The following is a 20,251-nucleotide window of genomic DNA, read 5'->3' on the forward strand; positions in this document are numbered from 1 at the left end:
GCGGAGGGAAATATTTTTACTTTTATTTTCATCCCTCCTAAATCACGTCATTTTTCAGTTTAACTTACGTATTATATTAAATAACATGTAAGTTTCACAGGTGAGTTTAACTGATTGACAACCCGATCACGTTCCAAAGGTTGTGAAATGTGATGGAAATTTCAACTAGCTACCTTAAAAATCAGTGGTAAAGATTTTTTATGCATAAAATATAACTTGATATATCCCGATAGAAATATTGAATTTTTGACAAAAGTATTTCACAAAAAAAGATTATTTGATATTTCCAGCATTAAATGTAATTTTCTCTCTTTATATAATGTTATTAAAAAAAATATACATATGTAACTTTTTATACATAATGTATTAACATTATGTACGTTGGCGGGCTAGTTACAAAATGACAGTTTTTTTCAACCATCCAATAGAATAAAAGTTTTAATTTTATAATTCAAGTAACAAAACATATTCAATGAAAAATGAAAATATAAAATCTATAGATATATAAAAATAGATAGAAATGTATTTCTGTATAAATTATCTTAAATCAATACCATTACTCAATGGAAAAAGAAAAAAAGAAAAAACAGGAAAGGAGGAGAGACTAAGGAAGGGAAAGGAACTTATTGGTTGGTTGGAAGAAATTGCCATTTGGCAATAAGCCCGCCAATGTACAAATAACATTAAATACAAAAAGTTAAATAAATAAATAAAGGAGATGTTTTTTCAGACGTGATTTACACAGATTTTTCTAGGTTTTCATTAAATAAAATGAATTAATAAAAATGATAATCATATGCTTGTGGTTTCTATCTTTACTAAAAAAAACATTTTTTTACGTTCTCGCGGGTTTTCTGTATTTTTATTGTTCAAAATCATTCCACAAAGCAAACATTTCGTATTTAGAAAATTTCACGAACAATTTTATTTTAACAAGATTTTATATATAACCTACCACCGAATTTAAATATTATACGCTTTTTTTGCTTATACATATTTGCTTTATCAATCAAAGAGACAATATTGTGTCTAGTTTATTTTTTTTAATGTATTATTTTAACTTATAAACAAGAAGTCAAATAAATTTATATTCATGTATCCAAATACATGCTTTTAAAAAAAAAATATTTGTCCTTAAATCGTTATTTAAACTAATTAGTTTTTTTTATATTCCAAGTTTAATAATGGTTTCATAATCTCTTAAGAGATCCAAAATAATGAATTTTATTCATCTCATATTAAAAAGGTAATTTTTGGAAGCCATGCCATGAATAGGCAAAAAACCGCATTATTAAGCTAAATTTATCAGATTCTCGGAAGGAAATCCGCCTATTTAAATAAACATTATATTCTGCAGAAATTACCAAAGCTGGACACGCCTCAGAAAATGAATCTGTCAAAACGTGACAAGCCTTAATTAATATGGATATTCTGAAGAAGGGAAATATTTTTATTCGTCCCATTTTTACATTCTTCTTCATCAAAGCATTCGCACTGTAGTATTTTTTTTTTGTTTATAACTGATAGAAATAGTTTTTACCGTTTTCAATATAATTCGATGTTTTTTTTCTGTCTTGTTATTTGTAAAACTTAATATCCATATTATCTCAAGTAAAATAAGTATAAAAAATCAGTATTCTGTGTATCTTGGGAAAACCTCTAGATTGCAACCAAAGGGGAAGAAAGATTAAAAAAACGTTGAAGTTTTTAATTTACAAAAGAAAATATTCAGATTTTTAATCAAACAATGAAGACTAAAGTGTTACACATAAAACAAACAAAAATTCATTCAATTAACATCTACAGAATTTTTTGAAAAAGGTCGGTGGTGTTTTTTTACTATTTCTTAAAAGACTATTTAATTTAGTCAAAAATATAAATATTCATTTACATGTATTGTATCATGTCGTCGCTGTGATTTTTTTTTAATTTCGTAATTTTTAAATTATCCCGCCGGTGACGTCATTAGTTGTCGTAAGTGAGTTGTCCTGACTGGTGAGCTGTCCTGACTGGTTAGTTGGCTTTTTTGAAACCAGAAATCTATATAATGCTGTATTTGATTGGTTGATTAGCAAAAACTAACGAGTTTGTTTATTGTTATAAAAAATTTAAAAAATTCTCGCATTTTCCAGAAACTTCACCTAACAATTAAATGTTCTTATTTTTACAGCGTGTATAGAAACATTTTTTACATTCAATTTTCCATAGCACTGAACTTTAGCATTGAGAGTATTATAAATTTTCATGAAAATAAGTAGAGCTATCAAAAAATTGGAAAGGCGACAGCATTACATGAAACCGTTTTATAGAAACTTTACAATATTTGCCTCTCGAAATTAAGTCTTTTTACTTGTGGAATTTCAATTTACATTTTCTTGATATCATATCATTTGAATCATTAAAATAAAATTAAAATGGCCATTACCATCTCTGGTTATTTTGGCGATATATGTATTTATTATATTATATAGGTTATATCTCAAAACCCAAAAATATAAAAATTTATGATATACAAGTGTGTGGGTGCTATAGTTACTCTACGCTATAAATCTAATGGTCAAAAATAACTTAACGTAAGAATTTATCTTTACCACAAGTAGACACGTGTTTGTGTGTTTTTTCTTTAGATTAACGCAATACGTTTATTTATTTTCAACTATTATACATAAAAAGTATATATTCATTAGTACATATAATAGCACCTTACCTATTAAAAAAAAAAAAAAAACATTTTTTTTATACTGATTTTTATTTTTTTTATAAACAATTGAGATTAAAAACGTGTTAAACTAAACGATACGCACCAGTCATGGACCAGGGAAGGGGTAGGATAGGAGAGGGGTTGGAGTTTCTGTTAAAGGAATACAAGTATGAGACATTAAAGATTGCCTCCATTTCCAAATTATGATAACATTTTTTTATCATTAAAAAAATAGTTTCAATTTACCATGACGAATGTTCCGCTAAAAATTCGCGATCTAGCCATGAATCACTATGTATATCGCAACAAGCTGCCAAGTGCTTAGTACATTATTTTTAAACAAATGAAAATAATTTATTTAACACAACTTTTATAATATTGAAGGACATGACTTTTTTACAAATGATACATCATACAATATTTTTTCAAAGTTGTACAGAAAACATATTTTTGTGGGCGGATAAAATTTAAAAAATGTTAAAGACTAGACGGTAAACAAAAAATTTCCTAATATATAACACACCTAAACATCACATGCAAATTGAAAACACATAAACGTATTTAAGAAATACGAAACAAAATATCAAAGAACTAAAAATGAAAAAATAAATCTAAATGTAACACGCATTCAGTCAACATGAATTTGATCTTATTATCTTTTTTTATTCTGCCACAAAATTTCAGGAAAATGTGAAAGAAAAATCCTTTTGTGTTAATGAGATTATTTTTTTCAAAGAGAAAATTGAAAACACACAAATTAAAAAGATTGTTTAAATAAAATTTTAACAAATAAATAAAGGTTACCTTGGTAATTTGTTTAATCAAATATTATTCAATTATATATGTATCTAACTCTTTGAACTCAATTCAATTTGTAAGTTTACTAATTTGAAGCCCTTTGAATTTAACATTCAGAAAATAAATTTGGAACACGTCCTTACTTATTTTGTTTTTTAGGTTTTTCAAATAAGTAAAATGTCAGTAGTGTTTTAATTTTGTCTCCATGTCTAAGCAATTCAATTCTTTGTGAAATAGACCCAGAATCCTGGAAACGCATTTTTGATTAGATAGATGGCTACTCTCAGGTGAAAATAATATAAAAGTAAACGGAGTGAAAATAAGACCGCCTCATAATTTAGTGGTCGGTGCATTCACCTGCCATCCTTGAGGTTCTAGGTTTGATTCCGGAGAAGGTGAGCATGAAAAATTGATTTAAAATGTGGTTTTTAAATGCAATATTTCAATGGTTGCTCTTTATATGAACTTTGAGAAAATTGCCTGTGCAGAGATGGCAATGTCTCTTGTTTTCCCGATCAAACTTGTTTCTTGAGATTAACTAATGAATTTATATAACCTTTTTATGTCAGAGTTGGGAAAATTGCATTGATGACGACAGACAAATTGACTATAAAATTATGTACTGAAATGCGCCTTAAGTGAGAGGGGCATTGAAAACAGTAAATATAAACTGTTTATAACGAGATTTTTTTAAAAATGTTTGTATTTAATTAATTTTTTTTAAAGTTACATATTAAAGATCTAAAATTGTTTTTATAAGAAAGCGAATCTATCTTTTAAACGGATACGGGTTAGTGGTTAGGACTTTTAATCCAACCTTTCATTGTTCTTGGACTAGCACTTGAAGCGTAAGACTGATAGCCTTCATGTAATAGATAATTTGTATACGCTGCATTTGGTGTCCTAATGCAGTACCATTTGAACGACAAACTGTGGATATAGACTTGATGCTGAAAAGTTTTTCATTCTTTTATTTCTTAAGTTTTAAGGCGCATATTACGCGTTTACACGTTTAAAAAAATATTAGAATATTTTTCCCGCTTGAAAGACAAATTGATTGACATTTTGTTTGGATTTTTTGATAATTATTTCAAAATTAAAATATATTTTTGTAGCTATTCAATGTTGGTGCATTCCGTTAAAAACGTGGGTGCTGATGATTTATGGGATGGATAAATAAAGATTTCTACAAATTATTGTAAAACTGACGTGCAAAAACCGTTCGGCGAATGACCTGGAGAATTTTCTTGGGTAGGTTCCTGTCATCCTCTTCAGTGATCTGTGTCCTGTAGGTTGGCCTCTCGAACACGGGGGGATGGTCGTTAACGTCCCTGACGCGAATCAACACCGTCGTGTAATTCACCCTTCTGTTTCCAAAGACTGCCAGTCGTAACTCGTACTAGAAAAAATAACATAATTAATTTATATTTAAAGCAAAGGCGGTTCCTTAGCCCATGCATAAATGCAGCTTACTGTTAGCAGTAACTCACTTAGGTGAAGGACATGTGTCAATTAATTATTTAAAATAAGTACAAATATGTAATACAAAGAAACAGGGATTCGTTAAAACATTATGCTCATAAAACATTAAGTTCATTATTCAATATTTTCGCCAAAAGATCTAGCGAGATCGACTCTAGCAGACAGTTTTTTTATCTTGTCTGCTCACGCGCTAAAGGGAAAAAAGTTTAAAAAAATTTTTTTGCTTACTATTAGTAGCATAAAAAGCATTTTCTAATTTGTAATTTTAAATTACCACAAAAACGGTCATTCCATAGGCCACGCCTCTAATACGTCACGATCCATGTTTATTGGTTTCTGCCCATTCAAATTAGTCTAGAACATTGTCACAAATCTTGACATCACAACTACCAAGGCCAAGTTGCGTGCCACATGTTGCGTTTTTCAAGCACTGTATTTTTATTGGATTTTTTTTAACATTTTCTTTTAACATGTATGAAAACATTTTTTCATAATGTCCATATATTGATTTCGAAAATACAATTAATTATTAGAAATCCATTACATTTATTTTTATCGGTGTTCGTAGTACGTTGTAATATTTCACTTTTGTCACGTTAAGTACCAGATCTTTTAAAATTTTGATTTGAGCGAGATAGACGATGCTGCATACTATTGAATTGTACGTCAGAAGGAGGAAACAATAAATAGGGGTATCAGAAGCGAACTTAAAAATCTCCTTTGAAGGAGTAACTGAGATATTTGCAAAAAACTTTCAAAAAAGAGTTGTTAGATTTCTAATTGAACGTAGTTATACAGAAAGCAGCCAGTTCACAATTTTGAAAAATGAGATATTGGTGTAATCGGGAGCAATAAGGTTGATTCTTTGTTCTGCTAAAAATAGCCAGACCACTTTGATACAAAAAAATTGTCATAATAACATTTTGAAAAAAGTTTCAATTACAAAAACGGCATTTTTCAATTTGCAAAAAAACACTCACAGCACTATAAAAACTTTCGATACTTTAAAAATCATTAAAATTTGCCAATCACATGATTAAATTCTTGTACGTTATATAAAAAACAAATGTTTTTATTGATAATCATCTGTCAAAATCAAAAACATTTCAACTGTTGTGTAAATTTGATTATTCCCTCTTTTCATAAATGTGCTCTTATCTCAGTTTCACTTTTCTATGACTGGCTGCTTTCTGTATAACTAAGTTCAGTTATAATTCATTTACTCAGTGTAGAATGTTTAGTTTTCGGTGTCAAGTAGTATAATTGTAATATGTTTTTACAAGGTTTAGAGACGGTTTTGAATTACGGTATTATTAAGGTAGGTAGATTTTTATGTACAGTTTATTTTGGCATCGAAAAATTGAACGTAGTTATGTAGAAAGCAGCCAGTGAGATACTGGTGTTATAAGGTTTAATAAGGCCAATTCTATGTTCTGCTAGAAACAGCCAGACCGCTTTCATACAAAAAACTGTAAAAATCACCTTCTGAAATTAGTGTCAACAAGTTTTGATTTCAGGTAATTTATAAACAAATACGTTTATTTCTATTTTTATATATCTTAAGCTTTTTATTTTTTTTTCTATTGAATATGTTCTGTAACTTGAATTGTTAAAATGAAACTTTTATTTTATTGGTTGGTTGGAATAAATTGCCATTTGGCAATAAGCCCGCCAATGTACAAATAACAAAAGTTAAATAAATAAATAAAAAACGGAATTTTACAATTTCTAGAAAACACTTACAGGACTGGAAAAATCTTACGGTACTATAAAATTCATTTACACTTTTCAAACGCATAATGTTATTCTTGTTTGTAATACCAAAAAAACGAATGTATTCATTGTTAATCGTTTGTCAAAGTCAAAAACATTCCAACTGTTGTGTAGATTTGATAATTCACTCTTCTCATAAAGGTGCAATTATCTCAGTTTCACTTTTCTATGGCTGGCTGCTTTCTGGATAACTACGTTCAATTTATTTTCCGTTTTCGGTAGAGATTTTAAAGTTTCCTTCTAATACTCGCATGTATAACTCGGCCACCACCCGCGCCTGTGGAGAAATGTAGTTCATTTGTAATCTCACTTTACGCATGCACACTGGCAGAATTTTAGTATAAATTTAAGTGATTTGGTTTCGTATAACGTTAGTGCGTAAAAAACAGAGACAACGGTGGATTTAACGTTATCTTCTGTTATTGCACACGTTCCTTAAGCTCGTTAACTATCCGAGAGTAATTATATGTAATAATATTAAATTAAATATTTTTGTTGACAAAATGTAAGGAAATGCGGTGCCAGGGTTTTTGGCCAGGAGCCACCTGTGATTGAAAGCTATAACTTTGCAAACAAACATTTAACATATAACCAGTTTCCGACTATTCTTTGTCTTCTAGTTTTTAAAGATATCCGTTTTATCGTCAGAACATTAATTACAGTAACATGAAAATCTTATACACCTTCACAATAGAAGTTGGACAAAAATTCAAAAAGCCTCGTAAACTCCAAACCTAAATTAAGTCTAAATGATGCGAATTTGAAAGCTGTAAAATAAGAAAAAGACCGCAAAATAACAATATTCGATTATTTAAAATGGAAATTTCGCATATTGAACATGAAAAAAAAAATCCAATTCAATTATCTACTTGACAAAAAACGCCGTCTCATATATAACACTGAATATGCTACTAAAAATAAACAAAACTTATGTCAGACCTACTCTTGAATACAGGTTTCAGATATGGAATCCCTATTATATTAAGGATACCATCTTGTTGGTAAGAGTCCAAGACGAGCTACAAAGTTGTCGCCGACCCTTAAACGGCTTTCACATGTGGAGAGACTGGAAATTCTCGGTCTCACAACTCTGCAGGAACGTCGAGAAAAGAGTGACCTAATAGAGACATACAAGATACTCAACAGTCACTGCAGCTGACCAAATTTGGATCCCATGTTCAAGCTTAAACAAGATGCTCGTCTTTGAGGCCACAGTCTCAGGCTGGAGAAAATGAGATTCAATCTAAACCCACGGAAGCATTTCCTGAGCAATAAGGTTGTTAATGGTTGCAATAAGCTGCCACAAAAACTGATCTTAATGTGTAGTTTCAATGGGTTCAAAAATGAACTAGATTTGTTTTGAAAAGTGCGCCAACAACTTACTTTAGTTGAAATATATTAAATCATATCAGCTTTGAGCTGCTCGCTTAAAAATTAATACAATAATAATAAAAATATAAAACCTGTTATATCAACAAGTTGCGTTGGTGTTAAATTTTAATGCAACTACTATTGTGAAGGTGCATAGAGAATTTTTTATGTAAGTATAAATTATGTTCTGACGAAGAGACGGTTACATTTCAAAACTGGTTGACCAAGAAAAGTTGGTAAGTGGTTTAATAAATTCTTTCAGAGCTTACGATCATAAGAGTGTTAAAAGGTTTGAGTTTTAACTTATTGTCTTAATTTATTATATTTGCTCTATTGTTTTATCTGAAAATCAATACAGTTTTTTTTAAAGAAAAAGTACTGAAAGTAAAGTGTTTCAGCCTCATTAACTGGATACATTTAAAATCAAGGAGATAAAAAAAAAAATCTTAGCTGTATTTTTATAAAAGATATAAAAATAACAGAAGATATAAGAACAAAAGACGCCAAATTAATTTGCATAAAAGACAAAGAACTCAACAAGTGAAAATAAACATACAGTGCGTAATTCTTTGGCATTAACTAATGGAGTTCCTTGGGGTAGTTTATTGGGACTGGTTTCATTTAACGTACATAAATATATTATATAAATATATTTGCAAAATTAAAAAAAATATATAATTAACGTATTTCGCTAATGATACTGCTTTTTTTTCCATTTTTCCACAATATATGGACTGAAGCATGCATCAAAATTGAAAATGTATAAAACAAATGGCTTTACCGTAATTCGATAACTCTTCAGGCTAAAAAATTAAATATGTAGCTAAAGTATCACGAAAACAGGACAACTATCAGAAATTTTTAAAGTTAAGATTTCACAATAAAGATTGTATATTATACCTTCGTTCAATCAAAATAGAAAAAGTTAAAGGTTTTGAATATTAAGGAATTATCGATAGACATTTTTGTTGGAAATCACACATTGAATTCTAACAATAATCATTTATGAAGAATTTGGTTTTAAGTAAAGAAGCTAATTATATATTTTATAAAACATATTTTTGTGGTAACAAATTTTGTTTTAAATCGTCCTATTTGTTGAAATCTGTTGCCTTAAAAATGTTTAATGTAATCTGGCATTGCTTTTAAACAGACTTAACGAGTTAATAGACTAAATTTAATGTTGAGCATACTCATAAACCATAGAATAATCCATCCTTAAAGTGCTGGCTTGGTGACGGCTGGCAAGGGTTACCCCGTAGTATAATTTCAACAGATAGGCCCATTTTCTACGTATCAGTGAAATCCACAAAACACGATCAAATTTGCGTAAATTGAAGCCTATCTTTTAGAAATGTTTAGTGGCATCTTTCAGGTAAAAATTTTGTGAAAGAAAATTGACTGTAGATTAGTCTGTTCAATTATGTACGTGTTAGTGTGTTTGCCTGCCGTCAAATAAAAAAACAATAATAAATAAATAACTTTTAACCATTTAATCACGCTTTGTTATTTAGGAAATGCAAAACAAACAATCAGAAAATAATTAAACCGATGTCTTACATCGATTTAAGATTATGTTACATGAAAAAAATCTAAAGAACAATGGCAATATATATTAAAGAACATAAAAAATGTTTCTACTTATATGGGATCTTTATAAATTCCACATGAAAAACATGTTGGCAAAGTTTTTGTTTTGTATTTCATTCAGTTTCTCACTGATTTTATTTTTATAATTCCGCATCTGAGCCGTGCGCGGATCATGCTTTTGGATATATCGTCATTATAACCTTTCCTTTATCTACACCCAATGGTGCGTTTGGTATTATATTGGGACACCGAATGTAGCGTACTTCGATAATCTTTAACATGAAGGTAAGGCTCAGTTAAATATTGCAGTATTAACTATTTATTTTCTGAACATAGATTTAGTAGAGTTTTTGAACTTTTTCATTTTGAATTGTGTTATTTATAGCTTCGAAACATTTTTACTTTTTTCTGATATTTTTTTTGACTCGTGGTACAAATTAAAATCAGCAGGAAGTTACAATAACAAAATTGGTTATTTTTCCAACACAATATACTGACTAATATTCATGAATAACCCACATAACAATCAAACCATAAAAATATTTTTTAGAAGAGAATTTACCTGGTATGTAAAGAAACAGTATTTTTTTACCACCAAACAGGTGACAGTTCTGCGTAAAACTGATCTCCAGGAGTTTTTGTTTATAACTAATAACCAAAATTACTCAAAAATGACAAAATTTGTTCCAACAATGATTAGTTACATCAAATGCATTCTTGTACAAGAAATATATGAGTTATTTTACGCCGGGATAAATTTGTACCGTCAAAGAGCAAAGGCCTAAACAATGTAAATTTAAAATAAATATTTCATGTCTATCCTGCCATAAATTGAACCCGGGATCCATTTTTTAGGTATGCGGGCACTGCCAAGGAGATTTTAGTCCTTAGATACTTAATCTGTAATATTTTAAAGCCCCAATCTATGTGAACTTAATGTTGAGAAGATGAGAATAAGCCTTAATTCTAGGAGGTTTCAATAAGGTGCCATGTGCACAAATGTGTGCGGAAAAGGGAACAATGATGATGGATATTATGATATCTTAACCAGGCCTTATAATTGTTTTAGCTAATATTGACCAGTCTAGTTGCCCAAAGGAGGGTTTATATTATTATATCCTTTTTCTCCTATATTTTTTTCACCTCATCATAACAAATTCATTCAGAAAAACACCTTCAACTACTTTTACAAAATTAACTAATTTGAATTATAGGGAAAAGTAACATTTTTTATTTTTAAAGTAACAAAGTTTTAAAAAATACTGTCCAATAAAAAAATCAAAAAAATGTTACTTATTGGGAGAAAAAAATATTTACAAATTCGTAATTTTGAGTTCCCGCAAAAACGGTCATTCCATTGACCATGCCCTTAATACATCTATTGTTTCGTATCCATGGAAATATAATGTGCTTTGTCATTCTGTCATTTACTCTTTTATGTATTTTGGCAGAATTGACCACATCACCTCTCGCAAAAATCGATATATTTTAATTTATCAAATTTTTTTGATAGACTTTTCATCGTGTAAAAATTAATAATAGAAATAAAGGACGAGTGATTCTTAATTCAAAAAAATCTGACAAACAATTCGTCGGTTTCATCGCTTTTGCGTTGTTAAATTTAATGTACTTATTGAAAAAACTAATAAAATCAACAATTCAAAATTGAACTTACTGATTTTGTATAAAAAAAATATTTTATAATAAACAATTCTCACAGGAAGATGGACAAAGACATAGCAGGACTTAATCCATTAAAAACTTGAAGATAAACATCTTGAAACAATTTTCGAGCCTGCATAAGAAGCTTTATGCATGTAGAGAATGCGAACTCAGTAAGCAAAGACAGAGTGACATGGTGTTCTATCTCTTCGGGGAAACTGCATACTGGTTTAGAATGACGATTAGGTATAAACGTCACTCTGTGTCACTAAACTAAACTAAAAGCTTGCTAAACCTCTTTTTAGAGGCTTGTCAGCAGGTGGAATAAAGGAGATATGGAAGAAGGTAGTGAAAAATAAACCACAACACTCAGACTAATTTAAAAAAAAAATATATTTCTTGGATTTTTTCTTGCAACTGGCGAGAATTGAACCCGTTACGCCTTTTTTACAGTTAAACGTCTAACCAAGTGTGCTACGGCACCTGTCGTTTTGATACAATTGGTGGAAAAGGCATTTCACTCTTAAGCTAGGGTTTCCTAGGACAGCGGTGCCCGTATCTTAACGGCCGTAGTGAACGGTGATGCGGTGGACAGCCGTCTTAGTGGTGACTAGAGAGTGGTTTTATTTTTTAGCGGTGTTATCAACACCATTTTTATAGGAAACCACTCTCTAGTCACCGTTACGACGGCTGTCAATCGCATTAATGTTCACTACGGCCGTTAAAATACGGGCATCGCTGTCCTAGGAAACCCGAGCTTTATTGACACTTGTATTAAAATCTTAAGCACATTTTAAGATTTTTGTACTCGTGGTGTAGTAATCAGGGCGTTTGCCTCCCATGCAATAGGTGTCGGCTTCGGTTTCCGACATGGTTAACATGAAAAGGTGTTTTTACACTAGAATATTTCTTAATTCCTGGACTGTTACCTGATGCGTAAGACTGATCATCTTATCTTCATGTAATAAAGATGATTAGATACGCTGCAATTGATGTACTTATTCAGTGTCTTATGCACCGCTCGATGCGGAAAGAGAATGATGATAGTGAGTTTACTGAAAAAATATTTGATTGATTTTATAAATGAGATGTATAACTTTTTTACGCATCTGACGTAAAGATTAAGATCTGGTTAAATCCAGGACGCGCCAATAAAAACTAAGGTATCTTCAAAATTTACGGGAATATTAAAGTAAAAACAAATTCAATTTCATCAAATGAAGATACCTTCTAGATAATAAATAAAATAACGTTTTCATTGAATTATCATTTCCAGCCCACGTGGAAATATTAACACGTGTACCTAATATCAATACGAAAGTTGTAAAAGCATTTTCAGAAAAAAGTTTTAATTTGACGTATATAAGAATTATTTATGAACTACTATAGGCCAACCAGTTCATGAATCCAATCTGTACAGAGGGATGATGTAATGTGATTCCCTCAGAGAATAAGTTTTGATTTCCCATGAGTAAAATAGGAGCATGAAATATAAACCTACTGAATTTTTCAATAACAATAATTTTGGCATTTATGCTAGTGTCTGTTTATTGTTTTAAGTTGGTTTATGTTATCAATTGACAACTTTCGTTTCTTAATTTTCATAAACACAGAAAAATTACAACTATTCCAATAAAAAAAATAGGATAGATTGATTTATAATTATTTCATTTATTAATTGACAAATAAACACACAAACCAGTACACAATAAGGCCGACTAGTGTTATCTTGATTTCTTTTAGCAAAATACCCGCGATTATAAACAAAAAAAATTTAACAAAAAAAGTAAATTATCAATGAGTATCCACTCACCCAAATTTTACCAGACCTAGTAGATTAGAACGATACATGTAAAACGGGTCTATGAGGGACAGACGTAATCAATCGTTTCTGCACTATTAATATTATGGATTTCTGATTGGTAAAACATTATTTTTGATAAATAATGGGTTAACACTTTAGTTCGATTTGTCGAACCAATAACCGGTTTCATAGATCTTTTAATATTTTTATGAAGTTAACTATCACTGACCATAAACTGGGAGTGTGTTGAGTCTGGAAATCATTGAAAGCCCTACTCACTTACCCGAATCTGTTTAAAAGGTCTTGTGGCCTATTTTCTGATCCGCACATTGCAAAAACAATTTTTTTTAGCTGTAATGAATGAGGGATTTTTTAAAAAAAAAAATTTTTTATTCAAAAGATTCGCGTATTTTTATTTTTTGAATTTACATTTTCTGCTTTCAATGCTCCGACCGTCAGAGCAACTAGTCAAGTATATACAGTCAATTTGTCTGTCACCCTCAATCAAATTTACCCAGTTCTGACGAAGATGGGGTATGTTAGTTCATAAGCTTGTTAGTAAACCAGACGAAACAAGTCCGATAGGAGTCTGGAGATCAGGTGTTTCCTTGAAAAAACTAAATATCGTTTATTCAATGCCTGCATAGCAACTATTCTCCTACATGGGTGGGATTCGTGGCAACGTAGTAAAGGTCAAACCGCACTACGACGTTTTTGCGCTGCGGGACAAAACTTTGTATGGAGTGCCGCTCAGTGTAGCGCAGCTGTAGTGCAGTTAAAATAAAATTTCATTTTGCCGCGACATGCCGCGCAGTGTCGCTCTAGTACCGTTTAACTTTAAGGCTAAGAACTTCATTGGGTTTTGCCTCAATAATATACTGGATGTGTGGTGGTTTTACTTCGTAAGGATTGTCAAAATAAAACAACAGACACCGCAACCTCCTTTACCCGTCATCTAGAGAATGCAATATGGCTGGCTGGATCACATATTCGCTAGCCTAATTTACAAGGCATCAGGTTCTTGCAATCCTGTACGTCCAAGGCTGACAGCTCGTCGTCAATTCGTTTCTGAACTGCGGGACGCGGACTTGAATCGGAAGAAAACGTGGGAATTGTACGTGAACAAAGAGGCCAGAAAATATTTTGTGGACACCATATGCTCTTACTAGAGAGCGGACATGGATGGAAATAAAAATTTTGAAAATTAAAAAAAATAACAAATTCATTCAGAAAACCACCTTCAACTACTTTTACAAAATTAACTAATTTAAACAATAGGGAAAGGTAACATTTTTTTTATTTTTAAAGTAACAAAGTTTTAAAAAATACTGTACAATTAAAAAATCTAAAAAATGCTTCTTATTGGGAGCAAAAAATATTTACGAATTTGTAATTTTGAGTTCCCGCAAAAACCGTCATTATCACTTATTCTTGCCCTTAATATGCCACGATTCATGTGTATTTGTTCTTGACCATTCATATTAATTCATAACATTGTCACAAATCTTGACGTCACAACTATCAAGGCCAAACATGCCGCGTTTTTTAGAGAGGTTTTTTTTTTTTAATTTTATTTTTTAATTTATATATGAAAACCTTTCTCCAAAATATCCATATTGACTTGAAAAATACAATTAATTGTTCTCAATCCATTTCATATATTTTTATCTGTATTCGTAGTAAATGATATTTTCCTATTCTTGCTGTTTATTAATGTTATAATTTCATCATTTTTGTCTCCTCCGCGCATTTACCCGAACTTAAGCTGTGATTTTAATGGGAAGTTTACTAAAAAATACGTATCTTCTTTGACAAACCTTTAATTAAACACGTTTCGAAAGAAAAAAAAAATGCATTTTCGCACAGATAATTCGATTTTATTGAAAATTGAAGAAGATGACTCCCCTTTCTGCGCATTGTAATCGGGGCCCAGATGGTACGGGTAAATACATAAGACTTTGCGTTAGTACACAATAGAACGTATTACGATCATCTGTTTCGTGGAAATGATCAGTCTTACGTTTGGGCACCATTCCAGGAACAGTGAATTAAATATTGAGGTGACAGTAGTCTCTCCACACACCTGAAAACCATTTTGATGACCTAGAGTTTTTGTCTATTATAAACTTAATAAACATCATAAACTAACATATGGTGGCCTATATCGTGTAGTTGATAAGACTCTAGGCTCTATTCACTTACGGAAGGCTCCTGATTTGATTGCCAGTGAGAACATAAAAATTAAAGATTTTTCTCAAGCCTGGGTGTTATGTGCTGTAATTCACTTCTGTTATTGGGCCTTTTGGTCTGTTTTTGTGTAAAAAAAAAATATATATTTCACCACAAATATTCGCTAATTTTTCTGGAAGAGTTAACTGAATGTACGGTAAGTATTTTGTTTTTCAAGCTTATATTTTCTGAAATTTATATTTATATATTCAATTCTTCAATGTTCATATGCAATGTAAACATCCCGAAAGTAAATATTTACACTGTAAATGTTTTCATAATACAAAGTCGTATGTAAATATCCTTTTGATAAACAGTTTTATACGTTCTCGAAAAAATAAACCATGATAATGATAGAAAATTTAATGTCAATTTGTGTTTCCTTTTCCAGTCAAAATTAAGATTAAAATAATGTTTGTGAAATAAAATAATCAACCTGCATGTGTGTTTTCTACTCGATGGTTTTTCTTAGGTAAAATCCTGAAAAATGAAAACAAGTGAATATTTATCCGCTCCACTGTGTCATGGTTAAAACGTTTGCCTACCGTGTCTGAGGTCACGGGTTTGATTCCGAAAATGTCTGCATAAAGTATTTTAATCGCCTACATAAGTTCTAACAATCGAGTTTTCCGTTTCCTATATAATAATAACCTAAGTAATATTGTCAAGTATTTTATTATTTATTCATAACGCCTCAAGGGTTTTTACATAAACAGGTGTTATTACAACAAATAACATATATAAAATACAGACGGTTTTTTCGTAAAAAAGTATTTTAAATTAAAGAAAGCACAAAAAATTTGATTGACATTTAAAAAAATTAAGAATAATTGGTGCTTGAAGTTTGATAAATTTATCTGAAAAACATTTTTTTTTTGGCCATCGGTTTGTTTGTTTAATCTTAAATAAAATCTTGTCTTATCTGAATAAATCTAAAACCTTTATAATTTATTGATGAATATTACAAGTTAATTATTATACTATTAAATTCTATTTTATGTAGAAACATTCTTTTGAATACGTTTTACTGATGTAATTTCAAAGCAACAAGAGTTCATTAAAGCCAAAAATCAAAGTGGTTATATTAAAATTCATATTTACAAATATGTATATTATTTATATCTCTACAGAGATGGGTAGAATTTTTGTTTCAAGATTATGGATATTTGAGCGTTTACAGGGCTTATGACCTCTCATAGGTTGGGTTCAAGTGGCCACTTTTATGTAGAATTCTACAACATTCCCCATTCCGCTTATTAGCGAATATCCATATCGGTGTCATTTTTTGGTTTTTGTATATATGTCATGAAACAAGGAAAGCTTTCGCTAGCGCGTTTGGAGCGCCATCTATACAAATATGTATTTTTTGCCTTAGTTTGATAGTATATTGATTAATTATTAAAAAAACCACAGAACCTCATTTTTGCAAAATGATCACCAGGAAGAATGACAATATCTGACATAAACCCTCAATATGCCAAATAACAAGTAAAAATGACAATGAAATCAGAATAGTTTAATTAAATTAAAAGTACCGCCTTTAAAATTGTAATATTTAAAGCTTAACTCTTAAAAACTTAAATAAAATAAAAATTTGCAAAAAAAAGACCCACAGTCTTAATAACGGTTTTTGAGTAAGTGGAGGGAGTGCTTTCACTGTCCCATGACTTGTATCTGAGGAGTAAGACTTATTATCTTACCGTATTATAACAGACGATTAAGATACGCTGCATTTACCTAGTGGCCTCTACACCATCAGGGGTGATATTCCAAATTTTCTTACTTTTATCTCGCGTAATTTGTAAGTAAATACGCAAGATAAAAGTGTTTAAGAGCGGTTCAGAATAACACCACTGGTGTGGAAAAGAGTTTTGTGATAATTATGATGATATATATAATTGATTTGATATTTCGCTCTTTGACTTTGGTGTTAAATTTACATGACAACTTTCATCCTTATATAACTGTGATAAAACTAGACAAATATTTGGCTTTATTGAAATGAAAATACAATTATTTTTAATATTTTTTTGGGTTTCCTCTGCATTTGAACTTACTTTCAGAAATTTTACTAATAATATGATGATAATGAAGTCGTAATATTAACCCATTTCAATATAAATTAATAACAAGTTTCAAGATTCGGTCGCGCCGTGGCTTGACAAGAAATTTGCGCAAATATCTTTGGGTGGAATTGTGGCATTTAACAATATAATATAGAGGTTTAAACAACCATTAATAACGTTTATAAGATTAAACCAACAAAGTGTGAAATAATAATGAAATTGACTTATTGAAGTCAAGTGTAACATGTTGTTTCCTATACAATGTATATTTTTTTATTAAAGTGAAATCGATAAAAAGGTTTAATCAAATTTAGTACAATAATGTAAAAAATGTACCGGCGATATACAAAAATCGATCGATTCTTCGAAATTTCGATATACAGGTAAAATTATGTTTTGGATTTTTTTTTAAAAAAAACATTCGCGTTCTTTGAATTCACAGAAATATTAAAATTTTGGTGACTATTTTCGGAAAGTTGTGAATAACTCATTGTTAGAAAACGAACGGATGCGAACCTCTGACCTTTGATTCGGGAATCCGCGACACTTGCCACAAGACCACGATTCGATTGGAAACCATTCATTAATTTTAGTAAATATTTGTATTTAACCACTTGCGGACTTTGTATGTCTACAGGTTTCAAGATGTAAGCGTCTCTTCGTCAGGACACTCACCAAACCAACAGGCAAATACTAAAATACACTTTCACTCCAACTCGATTACCACTTTCAAATTGTAAATACAACTCGTCAAAAATACAACCTAAATATTTATCAAAAACCAAATATACACTACAAGATATTTTATTTAATCTTGCATGAATTTAATTTTTGTCACAAACTTCAGTTAATAATAATTATAATATTTGGCTGATTTTTATAGCGCCATTTTTAGGGCGCTTTACAATTGTATACTTAAACTTACATTCTAACTAAACTTAAGTGACAAATTATATTTTCAGATTTAAAGTTGAGGGTATGATAATCTAAAGAAGTAAGATTCAATTGGTATCTAAACTGACTGGGAATGTTGATGATTCGTTAGTTTGAAGGCAATTGGTTCCAGGCAGAGAGGCCGGCAACGGCAAAAGCACAATCTCCAAATCTAGTGTTTGGGGAGAGCCAGTTTTGACAAGTTGTTTTCTTCCTTAATAAAATGCTGACCAAAGAGTAGATTTTTTTTTTTGACATGTATTTTTCCAAATAAAAAGGTGTAATGCATTATTTAAAAATATTCTTCATTTATCATTTCAACCTTGGCTTAGTCATTAAACGTATTTTAAAAATATAAAAAATTGTACATTATTGACTGATTTATTATATTAACCAATTAATTATATTATGTAATCATAAATATATTATACAAGAGATTTTATTTCAGATTTTAAAGACATACTGATAACTTAAAACAAACAAGACTTCAAGAAACAATTATTCTTAAAAAAATTGAATAATACATGTGTTTCTGGTATTTTCATTTGTTTTTTACATGTATTTATTTTTTTCTTTTAAACTTGTATTTTTTAACTTTTAAATTGTTTATATGGTAGGTGAACGGGCTAACCACTACACTACGAGGCGGACTTTTCTACACTAGATTTTTTTGTTTACCATCGCTTCGAGACGAAAACACTCATTATAGATTTTATTCAACACACATAATTGTTATTAATCATTTAAAACGCCCTAATAAGGCGAAACAATTGTCACAAAGTTTTTATTGTAAATATAAAATAAAGTGTTCAGTAGACTCAAATCAGTGTTTGATTTTTAATTATAAGTTTACACATAATTGTATTTAACAAGTATAGCGAGCATCTTAAGCGCCTCGTGTTGCAAATGCTCACTTTCGTCCACTAGACATTCTATTTTGAAGACTTTTAATAAAATAAAATAAAATATTACTAATAAATAAAATATTGTTATAAAAAAGAGTCTTGTCTAGCAGATAATTTTCTTACCAATAACATATAACGTTCACCATTTTTGACTTAACGTGCTAATTTTTAAATTTGAAATAAAACGGGCACAATTTATATTTACATCTTATTCTAAATAAAAATTTTGGTGTTTTCAATATGTGTGTATTTTTTTTAATGTTAACATTATTTTTGTCCCGAATAGAGTTGATGTAACTCCTGGGAATGTAGTTCAATGTATTATACCTGTAAAATACTTTGTAAAATACTCTGTGATTTATAATTAAAAAAATGTACGTTTGTAGGTTCAACATTTATGCAGATGCAACAAATCATTTAACAAACAAAATAATTTGTCGAACAAGAGGTCATTTTAATAATGAAAAAACAATTTATAATTTAAATTTTTGTATGCTTTAATTCCGCTTTTAAAAATTCATTCTTGTTTTTTACATTTCGAGTAGTAACCGTATTGATTTTAATCAAATTGAAATATAAGTTATTAGCTAAATCAAACATAATATCTTCTGTACGTTTTACATACATCTACATTACTATATTCACGTTTGTCTTATGATATACATTATATACAAACACCTAATTAGATTTATACTAGTCAGATACATAGATCAATTGCTATCATAGTCGTATTATGTAACTTGAATTTACTATGCACACACATGATCATATAGCTATCCGTTCTCATATAAGTATTGATAATCTGATGATGCTTGCCTTTGAATGCAAAATGCATTTTTTTTTATTTCCATTTATTGTAAATGCAGTTAGTTGGTCAATTTCCTTTTTTAATTATTACCAAGGTATCCAATATAAAATAATATTATTGAATAAAACT

The 20,251-nt window shown here is 29.9% G+C and overlaps 1 protein-coding gene across 1 annotated transcript in view; it reads right to left on the bottom strand.

Annotated features, from left to right (window-relative positions):
• The window catches only part of LOC148285310 (neural-cadherin-like), a 164,978-nt gene that overhangs the window by 18,314 nt on the left and 126,413 nt on the right, over positions 1-20,251 (bottom strand). Inside the window, exon 4 of the mRNA XM_088227287.1 lies at positions 4,734-4,898. Coding sequence (XP_088083413.1) covers positions 4,734-4,898 — 165 coding nt within the window. The remainder of the gene's footprint in view (positions 1-4,733; positions 4,899-20,251) is intronic.

This window comes from Micrasema longulum, unplaced genomic scaffold (genome assembly GCF_059751315.1).
Source record: "Micrasema longulum isolate JH-2025_06_02 unplaced genomic scaffold, ASM5975131v1 h1tg000042l, whole genome shotgun sequence".
In the NCBI taxonomy this organism is placed as follows: domain Eukaryota; kingdom Metazoa; phylum Arthropoda; class Insecta; order Trichoptera; family Brachycentridae; genus Micrasema; species Micrasema longulum.